The sequence below is a fragment of the Solea solea genome, chromosome 1 (assembly GCF_958295425.1).
Source record: "Solea solea chromosome 1, fSolSol10.1, whole genome shotgun sequence".
Taxonomy (NCBI): Eukaryota; Metazoa; Chordata; class Actinopteri; order Pleuronectiformes; family Soleidae; genus Solea; species Solea solea.
In genome coordinates this window covers 3,651,725-3,669,904 of record NC_081134.1, presented here as the reverse complement: position 1 = coordinate 3,669,904, position 18,180 = coordinate 3,651,725, and the positions used below count along the sequence as shown (strand labels likewise).

General features: G+C 41.9%; 1 protein-coding gene across 2 annotated transcripts in view; it reads right to left on the bottom strand.

The window, feature by feature from the left end:
* cadm3 (cell adhesion molecule 3) overlaps positions 1-18,180 on the bottom strand; it is a 104,255-nt gene that overhangs the window by 28,943 nt on the left and 57,132 nt on the right. For both annotated transcript variants that reach the window (XM_058629769.1, XM_058629779.1), the window contains exons 4-5: positions 13,831-13,983; positions 2,258-2,395 (exon numbers count right to left, since the gene is read on the bottom strand). In XM_058629769.1, the coding sequence (XP_058485752.1) occupies positions 2,258-2,395; positions 13,831-13,983 (291 nt within the window). The remainder of the gene's footprint in view (positions 1-2,257; positions 2,396-13,830; positions 13,984-18,180) is intronic.

The window sequence follows — 18,180 nt, the reverse complement described above, 5'->3', positions numbered from 1 at the left end:
GAAACGCTGCTCATTTACTTGGAATGAGGTTGCATCATGCGTCTCCACACATGCATTATGGAACTGTTGCTTCACTTCTCGTGTGCCGCATGTGGAAGAGGTTAAGACCAAAATGTTCAGCTTTAACAAAGTAGCAGAACAAGCACAGACAAGGCCGTTCTCCCTCCGTAGTCCGGATCCGTCCAGTAATCTTAACAAGACACCAGTGTTTATAGCAGTGGGTACATGTGAGTGCAGTGTCACACTTACACTTATGGTCCGAGGTGCAGATATGTCAAATAGAAATATAATTAGGGCTGTCACGACAACCCCAATGACACATCTAGATAGTGACAAGCTATTCGCAGTGGAAGGCAAGAAACTGTCATGAATGCACTTGATGGTAAATGACCTCACATTTTATTTGGCGATTTATTATATTATATGTTTCGCACCTGCTGTGCATGTTAACCACGATACAATGGCTCTTGTGGTTGCTGTGACGTCTATATGTCGTCACCAAGAACGCAGACTTATAGACTATAAATCGCATTATCCAGGTACGTTAGTCTGACTAAGACTAGCTCGATTTCGTCTCTCACTTGGTCTGTATGCCAGAGATGACTACTTACTATTTGTGAACTGCTGGGTCTCTCTTCCTCTCTGTAATATTGTAAGGTCTCTGCCTTACTATGTAATAACACAGCACGCTGCATTTTTTAACCATTCTATATCACCGCAGGGGAAATTCCTTCAGCGTGACAGCCATAGATATAATGCAAATAAATATAAAGGGAAAACACTTTTTTTTTTCTCTCCAAGGGAAAATACAAAAATGCGATGTCTCTAAAATGAAACTCCTCTTTCCTGCAGTCTCCTATTTTTATTTATTTATTTTCTTTAAGCTCGGGCTGTGACAAAACGTTAATCCATCCTCAGATGGGCAGCTCTCCCATATTCCTCCTCTTTGTAGCTTTGGTCCATTCTTTCGATTTATTTCAATCCATAATTATAACACTAACGCTGCCAAGGCATCAGGACACAAGATGGGCTGTGGGCTATTTTTTTTTTTTGCATAACAAAGCCCGAGTGCAGCATTTGTGCATCAATAAATCATTATCACACGTTCACATTATATTAGTATAATTGCTGTAGAAAGGACCGCGAAGAGAAGATCCAACAGTCTCAACACCGCAGTTTACACAGAATGGGATTTTTGGCAGAAGAGTTTTGCCGACAGACAGCGATCGCTTACAGTCGCTGCACAGGCGTAACGTAAAGTCTACAGAGTTTCTCGTGAAGGCAGGCGGTGGAAAGAGCGAAAGGGCAACAGAAACAACACTTCCAACCTGTCTGTTCTGCTTGGTAAAGCAAAACAGAAAACCTCTTGACTGATGAGGCAATAAGAAGCAGGTGGGTTTACAGAAAACATGGTGGTAATTCAGAGAAACAGCACCACTGCGAGTTCCACTGCTGTGAGTCAGGGGCTGCCATTTGTGTCCTTGGCTTTCAGTTTATCTGTGAGGAACAAAGCTGCTTAATTTGTCCTCTCATGACATCCTCTCTGCACTCACTTTCTCTGCCCTGCTCATTTCTCCTGTTTATCAGTGAGAAAAGACCAGCGGCTCTGACCTCATGCAAAGCTCCCTCTATCTCTGTTCCAGTGTTAGACCACATCTCTTCATCCTCTCCTCCGCCGTGTCTTTTATTGCCGGATTCTGTCGTTATCCCCGCCTAGATCCGATCCAAGCTATCTCTCACTCACTGCTGTGTCACTCTGCCGTCGCAGATAGGTCGTGGCTCAACAGATGACACAGGCACACGCTCGTGGGAACACACTGACCGACCTCACCCCGAAATACAACACAACCGTAGGCATACTGTAGGCATACTGTACTGTATGTCTGCAGGATCCAGCCCATGAGGATGGAAGAGAGCTACCAGCGTGAGCTCACACTCGCACATACGCATATGCGGGCACAGGTTTAGGTCACACAGAGAGACAGCAGGCAATGTGGCAACTGGCAAGGACACAAACACATGCAGCATGATCGCACACACACACACACACAAAACCTACGTTGTCATACACAGAGAAAACTGACACGTGAGGCAAAAAAATATCCCTACATTCCCGTGTCCTTGCAATTACACACACACAACCACAACCATGCACTTCCTCACCACACATGCACATTCAGCAAGAGCACATGTCCAACATATATCCTGACTCCACACACACACACACACACACACACACACTTCCTGTATAGCTCACCCTCCAGCTCCTGGTCTCCACGGTACCAGATCAGCCTGGCGGGGGGTTTGCTGCCGGTGCTGGTGCAGGTGAGGGTGACTTTGGTGCCCTCTGGCACTGCTTTCTCAAAGCCTGACATCTGAGGTTTACCGGGCACACCTGAGGAGAGATTTAGAGACATAAAGAGTTGGCAAGATCAAGGAGAAGACATAAGTTTTCACGCCAAAGGGTTCACCTTGTAGCCGGTAATACTGCGTGTGTCTAGCAAAGTCGCGGCGTGTCAAACTGGGGAAGAATTCTGTGTCAACAGCATGATTTGACACAGTATCCTCAATATCACAGAGTCCCCGATGCATGGAAAAGTATTAAAAACAAACAATGATGCAGGCTTGTAGGGGTTGGCCGACGACAATTATTCACAGTCTTTGCACAATGTTTTCAAATTTCCTCAAGCTTCTGTTTGCACTGACCTTCCATAAGCACCAAACCTGCATCAAATCCAAGGGGCACATTTGTGTTTGCTGACAAGTGACCACTTAAGTTTGTGCAAATATTGAGTCATGTTTTGTCTCTGAAGCAAAGGCAGAACTGTGTCCCCACTTTTGGACGCTTAGTTCTATTTTTTGTGCCTGAAATTAATCACATTGTAACAGTAGCAGGAGAAAAAACCAGAAAGTAAGGATATTAATCTTCTAGTCTTGCAGATGATGCAAGGAAAAGTCATTATGACAGCAGGACGCCACATAGAATGATTTTTATGTTGTCAGTTCATTATTATTATGTCACTTAACAATTGAAGGTATATTTCTAATGAAAATTGTAAAGATTCACTGGTTGCAGCTTCCAAAATGTGCTACCCTTTTTTCTCATATAAAAGTAAACCCTATATCTTTTTGTGTTTTTTTAATAGAACAGAAGAAGCTGATGATTAATCAAGATATTTACCCGTTCAACAATAAATAATCATAGACCATGAAACACATTTTAACTCAGATTCTCAGTCTCCAACTAGTTAATGGGCACGTGTGATCAAATAAATATTGAATTTTAAAATGACACACAAAAAGAAACTGAATTGACTACAACAAGGTTAGCGTCGTATAACCAATCATGTGTGCATCTTAAGTGGAATATGGTCTGTTTCACAGTCATTCATTAGCACAGTCATTGCTAATCTCCTAAACTCGTGATTGGAAAATGCAACAGTAGACTGTATAATCTAGTCTTTTATTAATCCACTGCATAATGGTCGGCCTTGATGCAGCACATATGCCTTTAAGGGTCAATCAAAAATAACTGAAAAGCTAACCATGCTTTTAGAAAGACGTGGAGACACAACAGTAGTTAAGAGAAGCGGAATATAAAGGCAACGGAATATGATAAAAAAAAAAGATACATTAAAAATATAAAAATATAAAAGATATTGTGATATTGTGATATTGTGCTATCCTTTAAAAATCAACCTCTATACTATCTCTATTTCTCAATTTCCCTGGTGAATCTTTTTTGACTGTTCACTCTCAGTCCTTCAGGTCCCTTGAAAATGTCAAGTAAATTATAGTTTGCCGAGATTATTGAAGTCAGTTCTCAGAACCCATTAGCTAAAAGCCAAAATGGGACTCAGTCAGAACAAGCGGCCTTTTTTATGGACGAGGACACTGGAGCCTTGGGTGTTTGTTTGCAGGATCAGCTCAGAGGGAGAGATGGTTGACCCGAGACAAGGGTCACATTTAAAACCGCAAAGGGAAACACCAGAATGTCGCCAGGCAGAAAAACAACCAAAACAATTCACAATTCATCTTCTGGACAAGGCGAGTGGAAGAATGTGATCCACACGAGCCAAATATTTCAGTGTCCACTTTGACCATCACGGTCAAAGGCAAGAGAGGACAAAAATGTAACTTTCCTTAACAAACTCCATCTGGAGCCTCTGTGGGGCAGCGCTCCTCGCCAAGTGTTTTGGCGGCGTTTACTGTCATTCTGCTCTTGACAATAATTAACGCTTAGTCTGCCACCTACCACATATCCTGCCATCATGGAGGAAAGTGGTCACAGTGATGGAAGGACATTTACACAGAAATACAGAGATTAAACCAAAATGGAAAACTGATTGATTTTATAATTGAATAAAGACACCTGAATGGAAACAGTCTTGAAATATTGCATGACATATTTTATGCTATTGAGTGGTGACACCACCTACTGCTTATGTTGGTGAACTGATTTGCAATATTCGATTTCCAGCAGGGGATGGAAACACACAAAAAAAGGGGCATTTCCTCTTATTATTACTCATTTCAACACAATGAGTAACACATTTTAATGGGCAGCTATATTGTCCCAAGATGCACTTTTTTTGCAATTCCTTATTTTGTCAATCCTGGCTACCACGTCATCGTTATTTAAATTGTGTGTGTGTGTCTCTGCAAGCTCTCTACCTTTTTCCAGAGCATGTTGAAAATATGACAAGTATTCACTGAGAAGGTTTAGAAATTTAAAGGCGACATAGAATGCTTGTATCCCACATATATGTTAGTTATGGAGGTCTACTTACATATATTAACTTGTTTTCATGGTTAAAATCCTCCTAATCGCTGCAAACGAGCCGATCAAAATATCTCCTCACTGACGCTCTCGTCAGCCGCGCTGTTTCAGACCACCCAGAACGTGGACTGTGTTGTGATTGGCCAGCCAACGAGAGCTTTCCTACTGTCCTGTGATTGGCCAGGTACCTGGAAGTGACGTAATAGATAGGCCAGCTCTCAGATACACAGCTCCCCCTCTGGCACGGTGGATGCTCTGCATCTCAGCAGCTACAACGAGAGTAGTTCTTCTTCTTCTTCTGCGGTTGAATGTACGCAACCGGATGTGCCCGGACTAGTGCCCGCACCGGGAGGCGCTACAGTGGTGAGGATTTCTGATGACGACATCAAACTACGGAAGTTCCGATCCGCTTCGCAGAGTCCAGGAAAACAATACAACACTATTTTCTCAGCAGTGGCTGAACTGTTTGTTCTGAAGCTTTAGGGTTTCATAAACGAGGTAATGACGCAGATACACACACAAACGCAGCGTTAATTGGAGCTTCCGGTCTATGTGGCCTTTAAATAGGCGTTGGTCAGTAGTGGTTGCTGGTCTTAGAAACAGGGGAAGCTCATTTTCAGGCCCAGTTATTTCTACATACATTCTTACATAAATTCTGCAAACGAAAAACTAGAACAAGGAAATGCGATAATTATGCAACCTTTAACACACAAGGACCAGCTATTTGTCTGCTGACTTCCCTCACAAAATCCACACATGACTGAGGCTCCACTGTCGTGTTTCTGCAAGGCTGTCAATCAAAAACTGGTTCCGCCTTTCAGAAAGTTCCTCTAAAGCTCTATGCGGACCCCAGCATCCGCACCCACCCACCCCGCCACCTGGGTTAGGGTTAACCCATACTCGCTGGGAAGCTGAGCTTCCATGGAAGTGACGTTTTTGCCACGTTTGTCCACAAACTACCTATTCTATGCCGAACAGTTGAAGCTTGGCAACAGAACATGGGTCTTAATGTGCTGTTTCAGTTTAGCATAAAGGTGACCAATCGGAAAAGGTTTGTATCGACTCCCTTTGAGAAGACAGGTGGACCCGCCCCTCTGCCAGCAAAGCTCACAGCATAACAGAGCCACCAGATCCCATCACCGCAGGGGTCAAACAAGCACAAGCCTGTAGCATTCTCATGCTGTAATCCACACATGCGTCTTATTGAGAGTATGGCGAGAGATGAGTCATCTGGTCATTTCACTTCTTCCCCACATCTCTGCAGTTGAGTGCCTATGGCTTCATGCACCGCTGAACTCACAAATGTGCATTCATTAATGTAATGAGAGGTTGCTGCACCGCAACCCTCCAATAATATCCCTCTCTGTGTAATTGCCGATGAGCCGTTCCCGTTGACACAGTCCGGTCACGTCCTCACTTGACATTCTCATTCACCTGAAGAACAGCCTGTGTTTTGTTTTTATGCACGAGCATCAGGATCATTTAATGTGTCTGTCTAACACACTTTACAACCAAATTTACCGAGGCCTTTCCTATAGCTCAAAATGCGGCTGTCACTTTACTTACTGTTCCTATTAAAACCATAGATCGTGGGTAAAGATGGATGAGTCTCCACTTTCTCCCAGTGTATGGTCATAAATGACATCATCTGGAATCAGCGTGTGGATTAATGATGTTGCGTGGACCTGCAGTATCCAGACAGGATGTTCCCCTATGTTTACGGCAGCAAATAACTAATTCAAACATCTTATCACACACATGAGCAAAAACACGGGTTTCTACTATTATTATGTTTTTATGATTAAAATATATAAAAAAAACTATCTTGAAATACAACATAAACGTTTTTACGGTTAAGGAAGGTGGGTAAAAACAACTAAGTGCAATGAAAACAGACTTAGATGCTGTTCTCTTGATTGTTTTGGATACAGTCACTTTAACAGCGTGTAATACATTTTAACAGCCTCATGCCAAGTTTAAGAGTACCTGTGTAAATTCATCTGTTATCCTTAAACCTTCCTCCAGTGATCAGGCTAATCTGACCGATTTTAAAACGTTTCTTAAAGTATAAAAGATGGTGTTTTTCATCTCTCTATATTCAACACTATATCTGTGCAAATAAAACTGCCGATCACCACATTTCATCCTGAGTATCTTATTCTGTGTAGTCACACCTTAATGAGCCCGGTCAGAAATGATCGCCAACGGAAATAAGACTATAATATTATGTTCATTAAACAGATTCCCACACGATACCATACATGATACATGGTCAACGATACCAAAAATAATCAATAATCATAAAAAAAGGACAGGATTTCTCTATTTATTCTCAACGTAAAGAGCAACGTGCATAAAGTCGTATTGAAGTATTGAACGTGGATCGAGCATCTCTTAACACAGATTTCTCCTCTATCATCATCCCTTCTTCTTTGGCCAGTTAACTTCCTCCCAGGTTACTTTAGAGCACCTTAATTCATCAATTAAAAATGCTGATATTCGTCTCTCGCACGAGAAAGGACGACGATGTATCACCGAATCGATATTTTGACCAACCAATCCACATCCCTTTCTCATGCTCTTACATGAACCACAACGTTCAGAGTAATGTGCTTTTACACAGTTGAGGGAAACTTTGTCTTTCATCCCTTGACCTCCAGCCTACATGAAACAAAACATCTATATGAAATGAACGGGTGGAACCAATACTGTTTACATGCTAGTGTGAAATACTGTACGATATTTTCCTATAGACCCCGCACCAAAAAGCTTTCATTGACCCTCCAAGTTACACATGCTAACTGCTAGATGTTTAAGAGTTTGACATAAACCGCATGTAGCGTTGATTTATGGTTTTTTCAAAGAATAAAACAGGGTTTGAGGACCAATGGAGAGGTTAAGAGCAAGTTATCTCGCTGTCTGGCCCGGCTGGATAGATGAATAGTCGTTCCCGTCAAATCTGTCCACTCCCCACAGAAAGACGAAGACAAATGGACACCTGCGGAAGTGCCTGTATCGAGTGCCCATGAACTAGCCATGGTATAGATCAAAAAAATAAAAATGTGGTCAATTTTTAATGTAGCCCTGTTTGATGTAGTGGACTGTGTGAGCGGAAGCTCTCTGGCAGTAAAGTAGCATTGAATATTAATGGGGGGGAATAATCCTGCACGTGTACAGTAGATGCGGCTGAAGACGCTTCTGTCGAGACTCTGTCCTCTACACGGAGAATGAGCGAGGCTAAAGCCATTATATATTCATCTTAGCTCAGGAGACACACGCCGCACATTTTTACATTCTTAAAAGTGACCGCACTCAGTGCTCGTGTGTGTGTTTGTGTACGTGTTCCATGGCACATGTCACAACAACCCCCAACCCCCCCCCCCCCCCCCCACACACACACACACACACTAATGCTGCCCTGCAATATCTACGGCCGATTTTCCCACAGGGGTCTGTGCATTTTAGACACTTCACCATACATTTTTAATGCTTCGGCTGCCTCTCAGGGGTCGTGAAATATTTATTGGACACGGAATACAGTGTCACATCCGTCAATTACAGCAAATAGGAAGCTGCTCAAATCACAATCACGGCTAAATGATGAAGAAACGCAGAGTGTTTCTCGTGGTAATTTGAATTTCAACAGCTAAAGGAGACCCATCTCCACCCGCGCTGCAGCAAACACAATGCTCCCCTCCGCTCACACACACACACACACACACAAATATCACATTAACATTTTATGCGCGCCGCTTATGCTGTTGTCCAGAGGACCTACATTTCATTCTTTCTGACACACTTCGCAGCGCTGCCAAAACATTTGAATAAATATTGACAAAATGATGTATTCAAGGAGGGCTCCTCAGCTGTCGGCGGACAAAAAAACAACACACATTTTGAGGGAAGCAAAACAGTGGCCTTTTCAGATACACTGTAACAGCCATTTGGTAAACATAAGCCGACATACTCTACCCCAAATCTTAAAATTTAAGCCTCTCTTGTTTTCACAAAGTGCATTTTCCACCCAGGAGAGTTGGGCCGAAAACCTGCAGCTGCTGCTGCTGCTGCTGCTCAGTTTTCCAGTCCAATTTTAATTTGCTGGCATGTGCGCCATGTATTTGCATCGGAAAAACTGAAACAAGTCCTCTCCGCGACCATAAACAAGCGCCCAATAAAAGCTTCCTCTTGGCTGTATCAGATAATATGCAAATGTAGGTGATGGGAGCTAATTTTGTTGAAGAAATAAGAATGTCGCTTGTTCGTGGTCAGCACAAACAATGAGTCACTTTCATCACGCCGCTATTTAAAGGTGGCTCTGGATGCTTCAAAGCGTCTCTCCCATGTATTGTACAGTATAATTCTCCACTGTGGTTGTTTGGCCATTAGTCGGTACATTGCATTACTGCCAAGCACAGTGTTTTGTTCTCGTCTTGAAGTGACATCCATGAAAGAGAGCCAAATTGCCCGACGTCGAGGAATAGCAACAACTCGACGAGTAAAAACCAACGGCTCAAATACTGTTTGTGTGGTAAAGCCGATTAGCCCCGATATCTGATCAATAAACAGGCCCGCTCTCCACTGACAGGGTGACCACAATTTATGTCCGGCTGCTGGGGATGGGAAGCACCACATGTCGGTAATAACATCCATCTCAAAGAAGACGAGTGGAGCCAGTTATTCTCCACACAGGTCACATGAGGTCATGACCTTCCAGAAAGGTGAACTGTCCGGATCAAACCGAAACAGCATTATGATCCACTGTAGCTGATAATTATGGTATTGTCTTTTTTCACAATATGCTGTCGTGGACTGTGGATCGGTCTTCTAGCAGAGCGGAGGGAAGTGGGAACCATAAAGATTCATCATTCGTTGCACGTCACCCGCTACATTTACAGATCTAGTACAGCAGAAAGGCAGACGCTGGTGTTAGTGGAGACTGAGAACGTAGCACGGATGTATGGATGAGATAGAGAGGAAAAAGATTTTGTGATTGTACACGCTCCAGCGTCTCTCAAATCCGACTCGTGGATGAGCAAGGAGAAAAGGTGACAGACAAACTACAAGTAAGATGCAGACATTTGCCAGACTGCGGTGGCGACCTACACGCCAGTGAATATGAGTAATAAAATAAGCCACACATGCAAGAAATAAATGTAGCCAGACCAAAAACCTTTAAAGCAATGTTCAAATGACCAGGGAGAGTCCGATCATCAATTCCAGTTTTCTAATCTGATTTGTGTCACTTTGGTATGTGGTCTGAAATCTGATGTACTCGCTGAATATTGCAACAAAGTCGCTGAAACAGCTGCAATCTGTGTTCCACCAATGATCAGCGTTCTTCAGCACACAGCCCCGCCCCCATAGAGTTCCTGGTAATCTGAAGTGTCCCTGGTCGCGAATAGATACTTCCTTTTGGGGGGTCAACGGAAAGATTTTTCCCCAGTTAGAATTTCGCTGGAAACGTGCCGAGGTTTTTCAAAATAAAGGGTAAATAAGGAAAGTACATGTGGTGGAAAAGGGGCTATAGTTTCCCTTTCTACTCGTTTCTCCCACTTCAATTCCAAGTTGTCTCACGAATATGACGTCTTCTGTCACAAGACACTTAGTTATGAGTGTAAACAGTCAAATCAGATCTGTAATGAATCGGATTTGAAGAATATGGCCTAGAGGAGGCTTTTTTACAACCATAAAAGATTACAATCTCACAAAGAGCCGCTTTATGTCTATGCATAGAAAAACATCAATGACAGCTGCAGCTTGTGTCCTACATGCCACAACAGCATCTGCACGACACAGCACACACACATACGAGCAGGGAGAGAGAGATGAGGACACCGAGAGGCAGTGGTACAGAGGAAAACTGTTCAAAAGAACACACTGATGTTAGGTTTACGTGTTTTGGGATGCACGCCGATGTGCAGCTTCTGTTATCTTGACTGATACAAAAAAAACAAAAAAAAATCCTTGGAACACTGACACTAACAGTTCAAAACTCTCATCTTTATGTGTCACCAGCCAGGCTTAAAACAGAGATAGTGAGGAAGAGTCGGGCCATGCGTCACACGTTATCTGCTTAGAAGAACCGGGTGTACAGGTAAATAATGAATGCTATCTAATAGAGGTCAGCCGATATGTGTTTTTTTTTTTATGGCCAATGCCGATGGCAACCTTTAAAAATCAGGGCAGCTGGTGGCTGATATTGATATTTTAGCTATATATGTGTAGATTTCTACATTTTAAATAAGAAAGAGAACAAAACTGTGTTAATAATCACTATTATTAACAATAATAATTAATAATAAGCCAATTACTTAGAAGAATAATTGTCACGATTGATAGACCAACCGATAAATAGGCCTCCCTCTACCTGCTAAGTGATTTCCCACATTCTACCTCAGATAATCTATGATTTATTGATAAATGATTTAGTCATTTATTTTAGTCTCAATGGGAAAATAATTTACATTGAGACCATTAACCCTTAGAAGACAGAGGCTTATTTAAGGCTGCTTTATTCCATGACAGTGTCATTTCATTTTCACCAGCTATATAAACACACCTGAGCAAAAACTAATCAAAATGTTTAAAATCGGATTGAATTTGTGAAATTTGGAAATATGTCACCGTTCAAAGTTGGCCCGGCTCGTTTTTATGAACAAAAACAAAATAAAAAAAAAACAGTCTATGTTGTGACTTCTGCGCCACTATCACTACTTTATATCGCATTTCTAGTCGTGATATAAAGTAGTGATAACTGTGACTATCACTACTTTATATCGCTACTAAAAACGCGATATAAAACGAATCATAACTTTGACTCAACAGTATAAAAGCCTGAATATGTGACCGATAAACACAAACCCCCGGGATGTCCATATAAAGACTTGTGTATAAAGACACAGATCCGTGCCGCATGAGCACTCGGGGGCGCACTCCTCAGAGAAATGTTTACTGACATTATAAATCAAGGAGAAGTTGACAAACTGTACATTTGGAACAATTGGAATTGGCTACATCCATTTTTATACAGCCTGTGGTTGTTATCAGGCCTCTGTTTGGGTAGCCTGTCTGCCGGTGGCATTTGCATACTGTCAGAACAACTGGACCCTGTATTAAAATATGTTTTTATTCAAATGGGGTTATTCACTGTGTTCGTATAACCCGTCAAATTCACAAAGTGTTAAGTCTGAGTTAGAAAGAGAACGTCTGCCGCCTCCTCCTCGGCTTGTAAATAATTTACTGCATATACAACTTTGCGTGTCTGTTTTTCATGGTCTGTTTCTCTGTTTTCATGGCTGGTGCAAGTGTTGTGCGATCACAATCGCATCGGATTTGATCTGACGTGTGGATGCACAGTTTTTACGGTTTGCACCTTCGACTGCATCCTCAGCTCTCCTTAGCTCATCCGCTCATTAGTGGTGTTTTGTCACGACTGGCGACTCTCCCCTTTGTTTTCTTTCTCATTTTCTCCTCTCAGTCAATCTATACTTCTGATTAGACGACTGACCTCTGCAATGGCAAAGATGATTTTATACGGAGAAGGAGAAATGATTTTAAATTGCCAGCAAGCAGCTCAAAAACAGCTAAAGGGTCAAACTTCATTGTGCGCTGAGAGCAAAACACAGGGGTGCACGCAAGGTGACACAATTTCCGACTTGTAGTACTGTATGATTTGTGTGCCATCGGAAAATGACAGATGAACAGACATTTTTGTAAAATGGAATAAACAAGATGATAGCCGAGGAGAAAATAAGAAAACAGAACAAAAAAAAAATTGTCCAAAGCTTCAACTCAGCCGTTGAAATTTGTCACAATCCCACAGGTTTAGGCGACAAATTAAGATCGACTGCAGTCGAGCTGATTTTTATAGCCATCAATCAGTTGAAAGGAGATGCCTGCGCACAAACACAATGAAGACGAGGCTGTCTGTCTCTCAGTGAGAGAACAAAGGGTATTATTTTAGGGAAGGTCGAGACAGGAGGAGAAAATCTGAGGAAAAGGTCACGCCGAGCAATCTTGCTCCAAACACAGATAGGAAACGCGGTTGAAAGGTTACGAAACAGATAAAAGGTCCAGTGAGTAAAATCTAGGTGAAATTCTTTTAAATTAGCTGAGACTGAAAATAAAATAATCAGCGCATGGTAGCATAGCGGCCCGTTGCGCTACAATTTGCTGTGTGTTACGTGACTGTGTAATAATGACAGATCACGTAACATCTCCCATCAGCCTAAGTTTCCCCCACGAGCGAGCAAAACAAAGGCGCTCCGATGTGAGTCACTGCATAGCAACTGCCAAGCCCATGGAAACCCTTCCATTAGATTCCAAGAACTAATCATGACATTAGCTTACATTAACCATGGAAGAGCGGGTCGTCTGGACTGACGCTTGCTGAAGTGAATCAATTTCACCGGTGTAAACTACTTTGGAAGCTCAGTCACTCCCAGTAAAGAGGTAAAAGAAACAAACTTAAGAGTGTTATTTATATAGATATTTATATAGATAATATTATACATGGTATAGATAATATTATCTATACCATATATAATATTATATATGGTATAGATAATATTATATATGGTATATATAATATTATCTATACCATATATAATATTATATATGGTATAGATAATATTTATTATATATGGTATAGGTAATTTTATATATACCATATATAATATATGGTATATATAATATTATCTATACCATATATAATATTTATTATTTTTTCATTACAATAGAATAAGTGTTGCATATTTAAATCACACTTTTAGTATTGACTAAAAAAAACGCTATGAAAGCTATGTAGGTTCTCAAAAACGGAAAATCCCTTGGAATGGAAGGGTGAGGTGAGGTGAGGGGAAAGTCAGCTCCAACATGTGACATCACTAAATTTGACACACTGTACCTTTAAAGGCAGATTTGTAGCTTAATGTGTTCTTGTTGTTCTTTTCACAAGAAAACAGACAGAAACACATCATTCGCACATTTTCATGTGGTGTGAAAGAAGTTGTATGTGTGTGTGTGTGTGTGTGTGTGTGTGTGAGACCCACCTAGTACAGTGACGACGGCTTTGGCCGTGCGCACGGGCATCGTGAAGATGGAGCAGGTGTACTCGCCATCGTCGGACAACTGCACGTCACTGATGGTGATGGAGAGCTCGGTGGATGTGGAGTGGTGCAGCTGGATGCGGTTATCTCTGAGTGCTGCGGGAGGAAGACGGCGAACATTAATAATTAGAAATGTGCACATAATCCGTCTGATCAATTATTTAAAGTCTCATAAGGTAAGCTTCTTAAAATGATTTCATTTATACAGTAATTATAGGCTCATTCTTGTGCTGTAATATTTATAACTTTAATACCAAGTCATTTATCTTTCTATACTGTATGTTGTTATCATTATTATTATTATTATTATTATTATTTCATTAGCTGTCATATCTGTCTACTAGACTCAATACATGTTTTCATTAGGGAGGAAAAAAGAAGGAGGGTTAAAAAGTTGAGAGAAAGTACATGCACTTGTTTGAAAGAGGAAGGAGAGTGTGGTGGTGGGGGGGGGGGAACAGGAAATGGAAGGAGGAAAACACAAGGAGAGAAATGGATTGGGAAAGTGATGTGGTGATGAGAGAAGAAAAGGAAGAAGGTCACGTTGGATTGATTGAATAATGTGACGAGGGGAAGGAGACAGTAGAAAGGTGGATGAAAGAGTAGCATGGCAGGGTGTGGTGGAGGCGAGACTTAAAGGGAGACGACACACGTGAAAAAATAAGGGTGAATCAAAAGAGCAGAGAACAAATAAGCTCGGTGGTAGTGGGAGAGAGAACAGAAAGAGACGTGGTGGGAACATGTAGTGAGAAGAATTACAGAGGTTGGAAAAGACTACACAGTGTAGGAAGGAGGGTGAGGAACAGTGGGAGAGGAAAGACGAGAGTGAGAAAGACGGCGCATGGGATCCAGAAAGAGGGAGAAGGAAAGAGGTGAGAGAAAAGGATGTAAGGCAAGGTGAGAAGAGAGGGAGGTGGAGAAAATGAGGCGAGACAGTGTGTGTGTGTGGGGGGGGGGGGGGGGGGGGGTAGCATAAATGTAAGCAAAGCAAAGACAGACAAAGAGAGGAGATGCAAATTGAGAATGAGAGATGAGAGAAGGTGCATGAGAAGAAAAAATAAGAGAGGAAACATAAATAGCAAGCAGAGTAAGGGAGAGACAGCGAGAGATGGGTGGAGGGAGGAGGAAGGAGGAAGGGGGAGGATGTGTGTGTGTGTGTGGGGGGACATAAGAGACAGAGACATAAATGGCTTTGTCATCAATGAGAAATTCAGCCATGAAAGAGGGAGAGAGAGCACAAGCGATGGAGATGGATGATAATGATGAAATGCAACGAAATAACGTCTTGTTTCTGTGATGTCTTTGACCTCTGTGGGGTTTGTGCTGTGTGATTGCTGTCTGTCTCCCTGCTTTTCCCTATCCGCCTGCCTCTGTCTTAATAAAGACTTTGCAGCTTTGTTCCCCTGCATCACACAGCCCCAGTCTCTCCCGGGGGGAGGAGGGAGGGGGGGGGATGACATGGCTCAAGGTGATTGGACGGAAAAAGGAAAACAGATAGCTGCAAAACACGTCTGTGGTCACGTAAAGCGACGCAGTCTGACAGATTTTTCACTGCACTCAGAGTTGTTTGGAGTTTCGTTTGATCCTCGGTCTCAATTGTGAAACACGAGGAGTCGCTGTCTGTCTGCGAAGGGACAGACGGCTCCACTAACAGCTTTATTTTAGGTATGAGGTGTGAGTTGTACCAGAGGAGCAGGCTTGTGACGGCATGATGTAACACAAGTGAGGATTGCTGTTACATAACAGGGGGAAAACATGCACAAGCACTTCTTACTCAACCCTCTCAAATGTATTCAAACGTAATAGGGATGAGTTGGGTTAGGTCACGTGTGTGTGTGTGTGTGTGTGTGTGTGTGCAGGACATTTGAACTGATGAGAGCAGCCACACTGTAGCCAGAGGTCTTGCCTATTTATTTTGCGAGCAAACAATAATCAATAGCCAGTGAAATGAATAATGACCCTGTCACATATGGTACGTCAGACGTCATGTACCCGCTCGAAAGCAAAATCACTCAAGCATTTTATTTCCCCTGAATAAATTATCGGGAAATATTTGAAGAGCTGACAAGTCCAGCGTCTTGCTCAATACTCCCAATATTTAGTATTTCAAAGAATATTTTCATGATTTTCCAAAGCAAACTCCTCCAAGACAGCAAGGGAAGCTTAGCCTCCTCTAAAGTGTCGTCAAATATTATGTACTGTGTCGTATTTACATCTCAGTACCAAACAAATGAGAACGTGACGCTCGTTTGTTCAGAATCCGCTGTTTAACGCAGATGACAGATCGTCTTACGTGATTAAAACCAACTGTTCTCTATGGCAGAGTCTCTTGTTGACCCACTGACCTGCATATATTTTAGAAGTTTCCCTGCTTCAGCACACCTGATTCAAATGAATGAGGCAGGGGAAAGATGTAAAACATACAGGGTAGTGGGTCCCCAGGACCAGGATTGAGGTACACAACACAAGACACGACACAGAATAGTTCGTTTATGGATAAATGTGGCAAAATCGTCGCTTCCACGGAAGCTCAGCTTCTCTGGGAGTCAATGGGAAACACACTTGAGCCTTTTCTGTCTAAAGTCCTGTGTGGATTTTGTGAGAGAAGTCCGAAAAATAGCTGCTCGTTGTGTGTCATTTGCTCGGAGATATAGACCATTTTCATTTGTACATGTAAATAAATTATAGCATTTCAGTTTCACATAATTATCGCGTTCTCTTGTTCTAGTCGTTCGTTTGCTGAATTTATGTAAGAATTTATGTCCAAAGAACTGGGCCTGAAATGAGCTTCCTCCTGTTTCAAAGACCAGCAACAGCCGCTGAACTCCACGCAGGACTTGGCAGAAGATCCACAGCAGCCGTGCAGCTGTGAGAAACAACAGATTAGCGCCACAGCCGTCACGCACTGCAAACGCAGCCAGCGTGAACCAGGCCTAAGCCTCGAGTCTAAGGTGAGTCGCTCATCCTCAGTGTTTGAGTCACCGAAGAAGAGTCAAAGTCAAGTCCCCGTTAAAGATGGACTCAGTTATCAGCAACACAGCGTTAATATGACAATATTGCAGAATTATCATTGCTTTAAATGTCATTTAAATCATAAATAAACACCATTTAAATTATTTAAAATGAAGAATAAACTTAAAATCATTATGATGCTGTTGTGTTTGTTTAATTCACATTCTTTAACAGAGTGGGATTAAATAAAACATTTTTTTTATATCTACTCATAAAACTTCTACGACTTTGACGGCTAATGATGGAATAACACATTTATCTGTGGAAATTAATAAATAATAATTTTTTGGAGCAAACTGGCCCTTTAAATTATGAAATGACCTTGATCTGTCATCAGGGATTAAGGAAACATGTTACACTGGAATACTGGCTTCACTGATGACAATGGTGCGGCCCATTTAGTCAGGATTTACGTTTTTATTTACAGTCGCTTCACACACTGAACACACGGCTCATGGCACTTTGATGCTTCTGAAAATACACATATACTGTATCTATATATATATATATACATATATGTGTCAAAGGCTGTGTTTATGTTTGCAGTTTAGTCGTGTGTTTGTTGTTCCCTTCGTTACTGTTAATTTGTCTTTTTCTGTATTGAGCCATGTTTGTCTTTTTTATCTTTGTCTTTATTACTGTCTCACTCTTTTCTCCATCTTGTCTGTGTAGTCACCTGACTTCACACACACACACACACACACACACCTGTGTTTCTCGTGGCATTTTTCAGTTATTTCATCCAACACTACTTTATCTTCATGCCTTATCTAAGCAAGGTCACTACATCTCTCTTTATGAACACACACACACACACACACACACACACAGACGCATGCCCTGTGGACCCTGAACTCAACTATCAGTCTCCTTAATTCTTTTCCCTTCATCTCCCCTCAATCTTCCCTCTTTCTCTCTCTCTCGTTCTTCTTTCCCTACATCTCAACCATTTCTAATCTTCTCTGACTCCAGGCTTCTCTCACACACACACACACACACACTTTTTATTTATTTTTTTTTTACTTTATTTTTTATTAGAATCGATGTATATTGCTTGCAAGTGTGCAGGTATGATGGATTTTCAAAAAACAATATGATATCTGGTTATGGGGGACCATCGATCGAGAGGCCCACTGGAAACTGTACATGTGCCTCAAGTTGTTTCTCCTGAGGATGTGAGCAACAGAAAAAGCCCTCTGACGGGTCAACACTAGAATGTTTTGCTTGGGTTTCTGTGGTTAAAGAATGTGATGAATTATTAATCCCTGAGATAGACTGGAT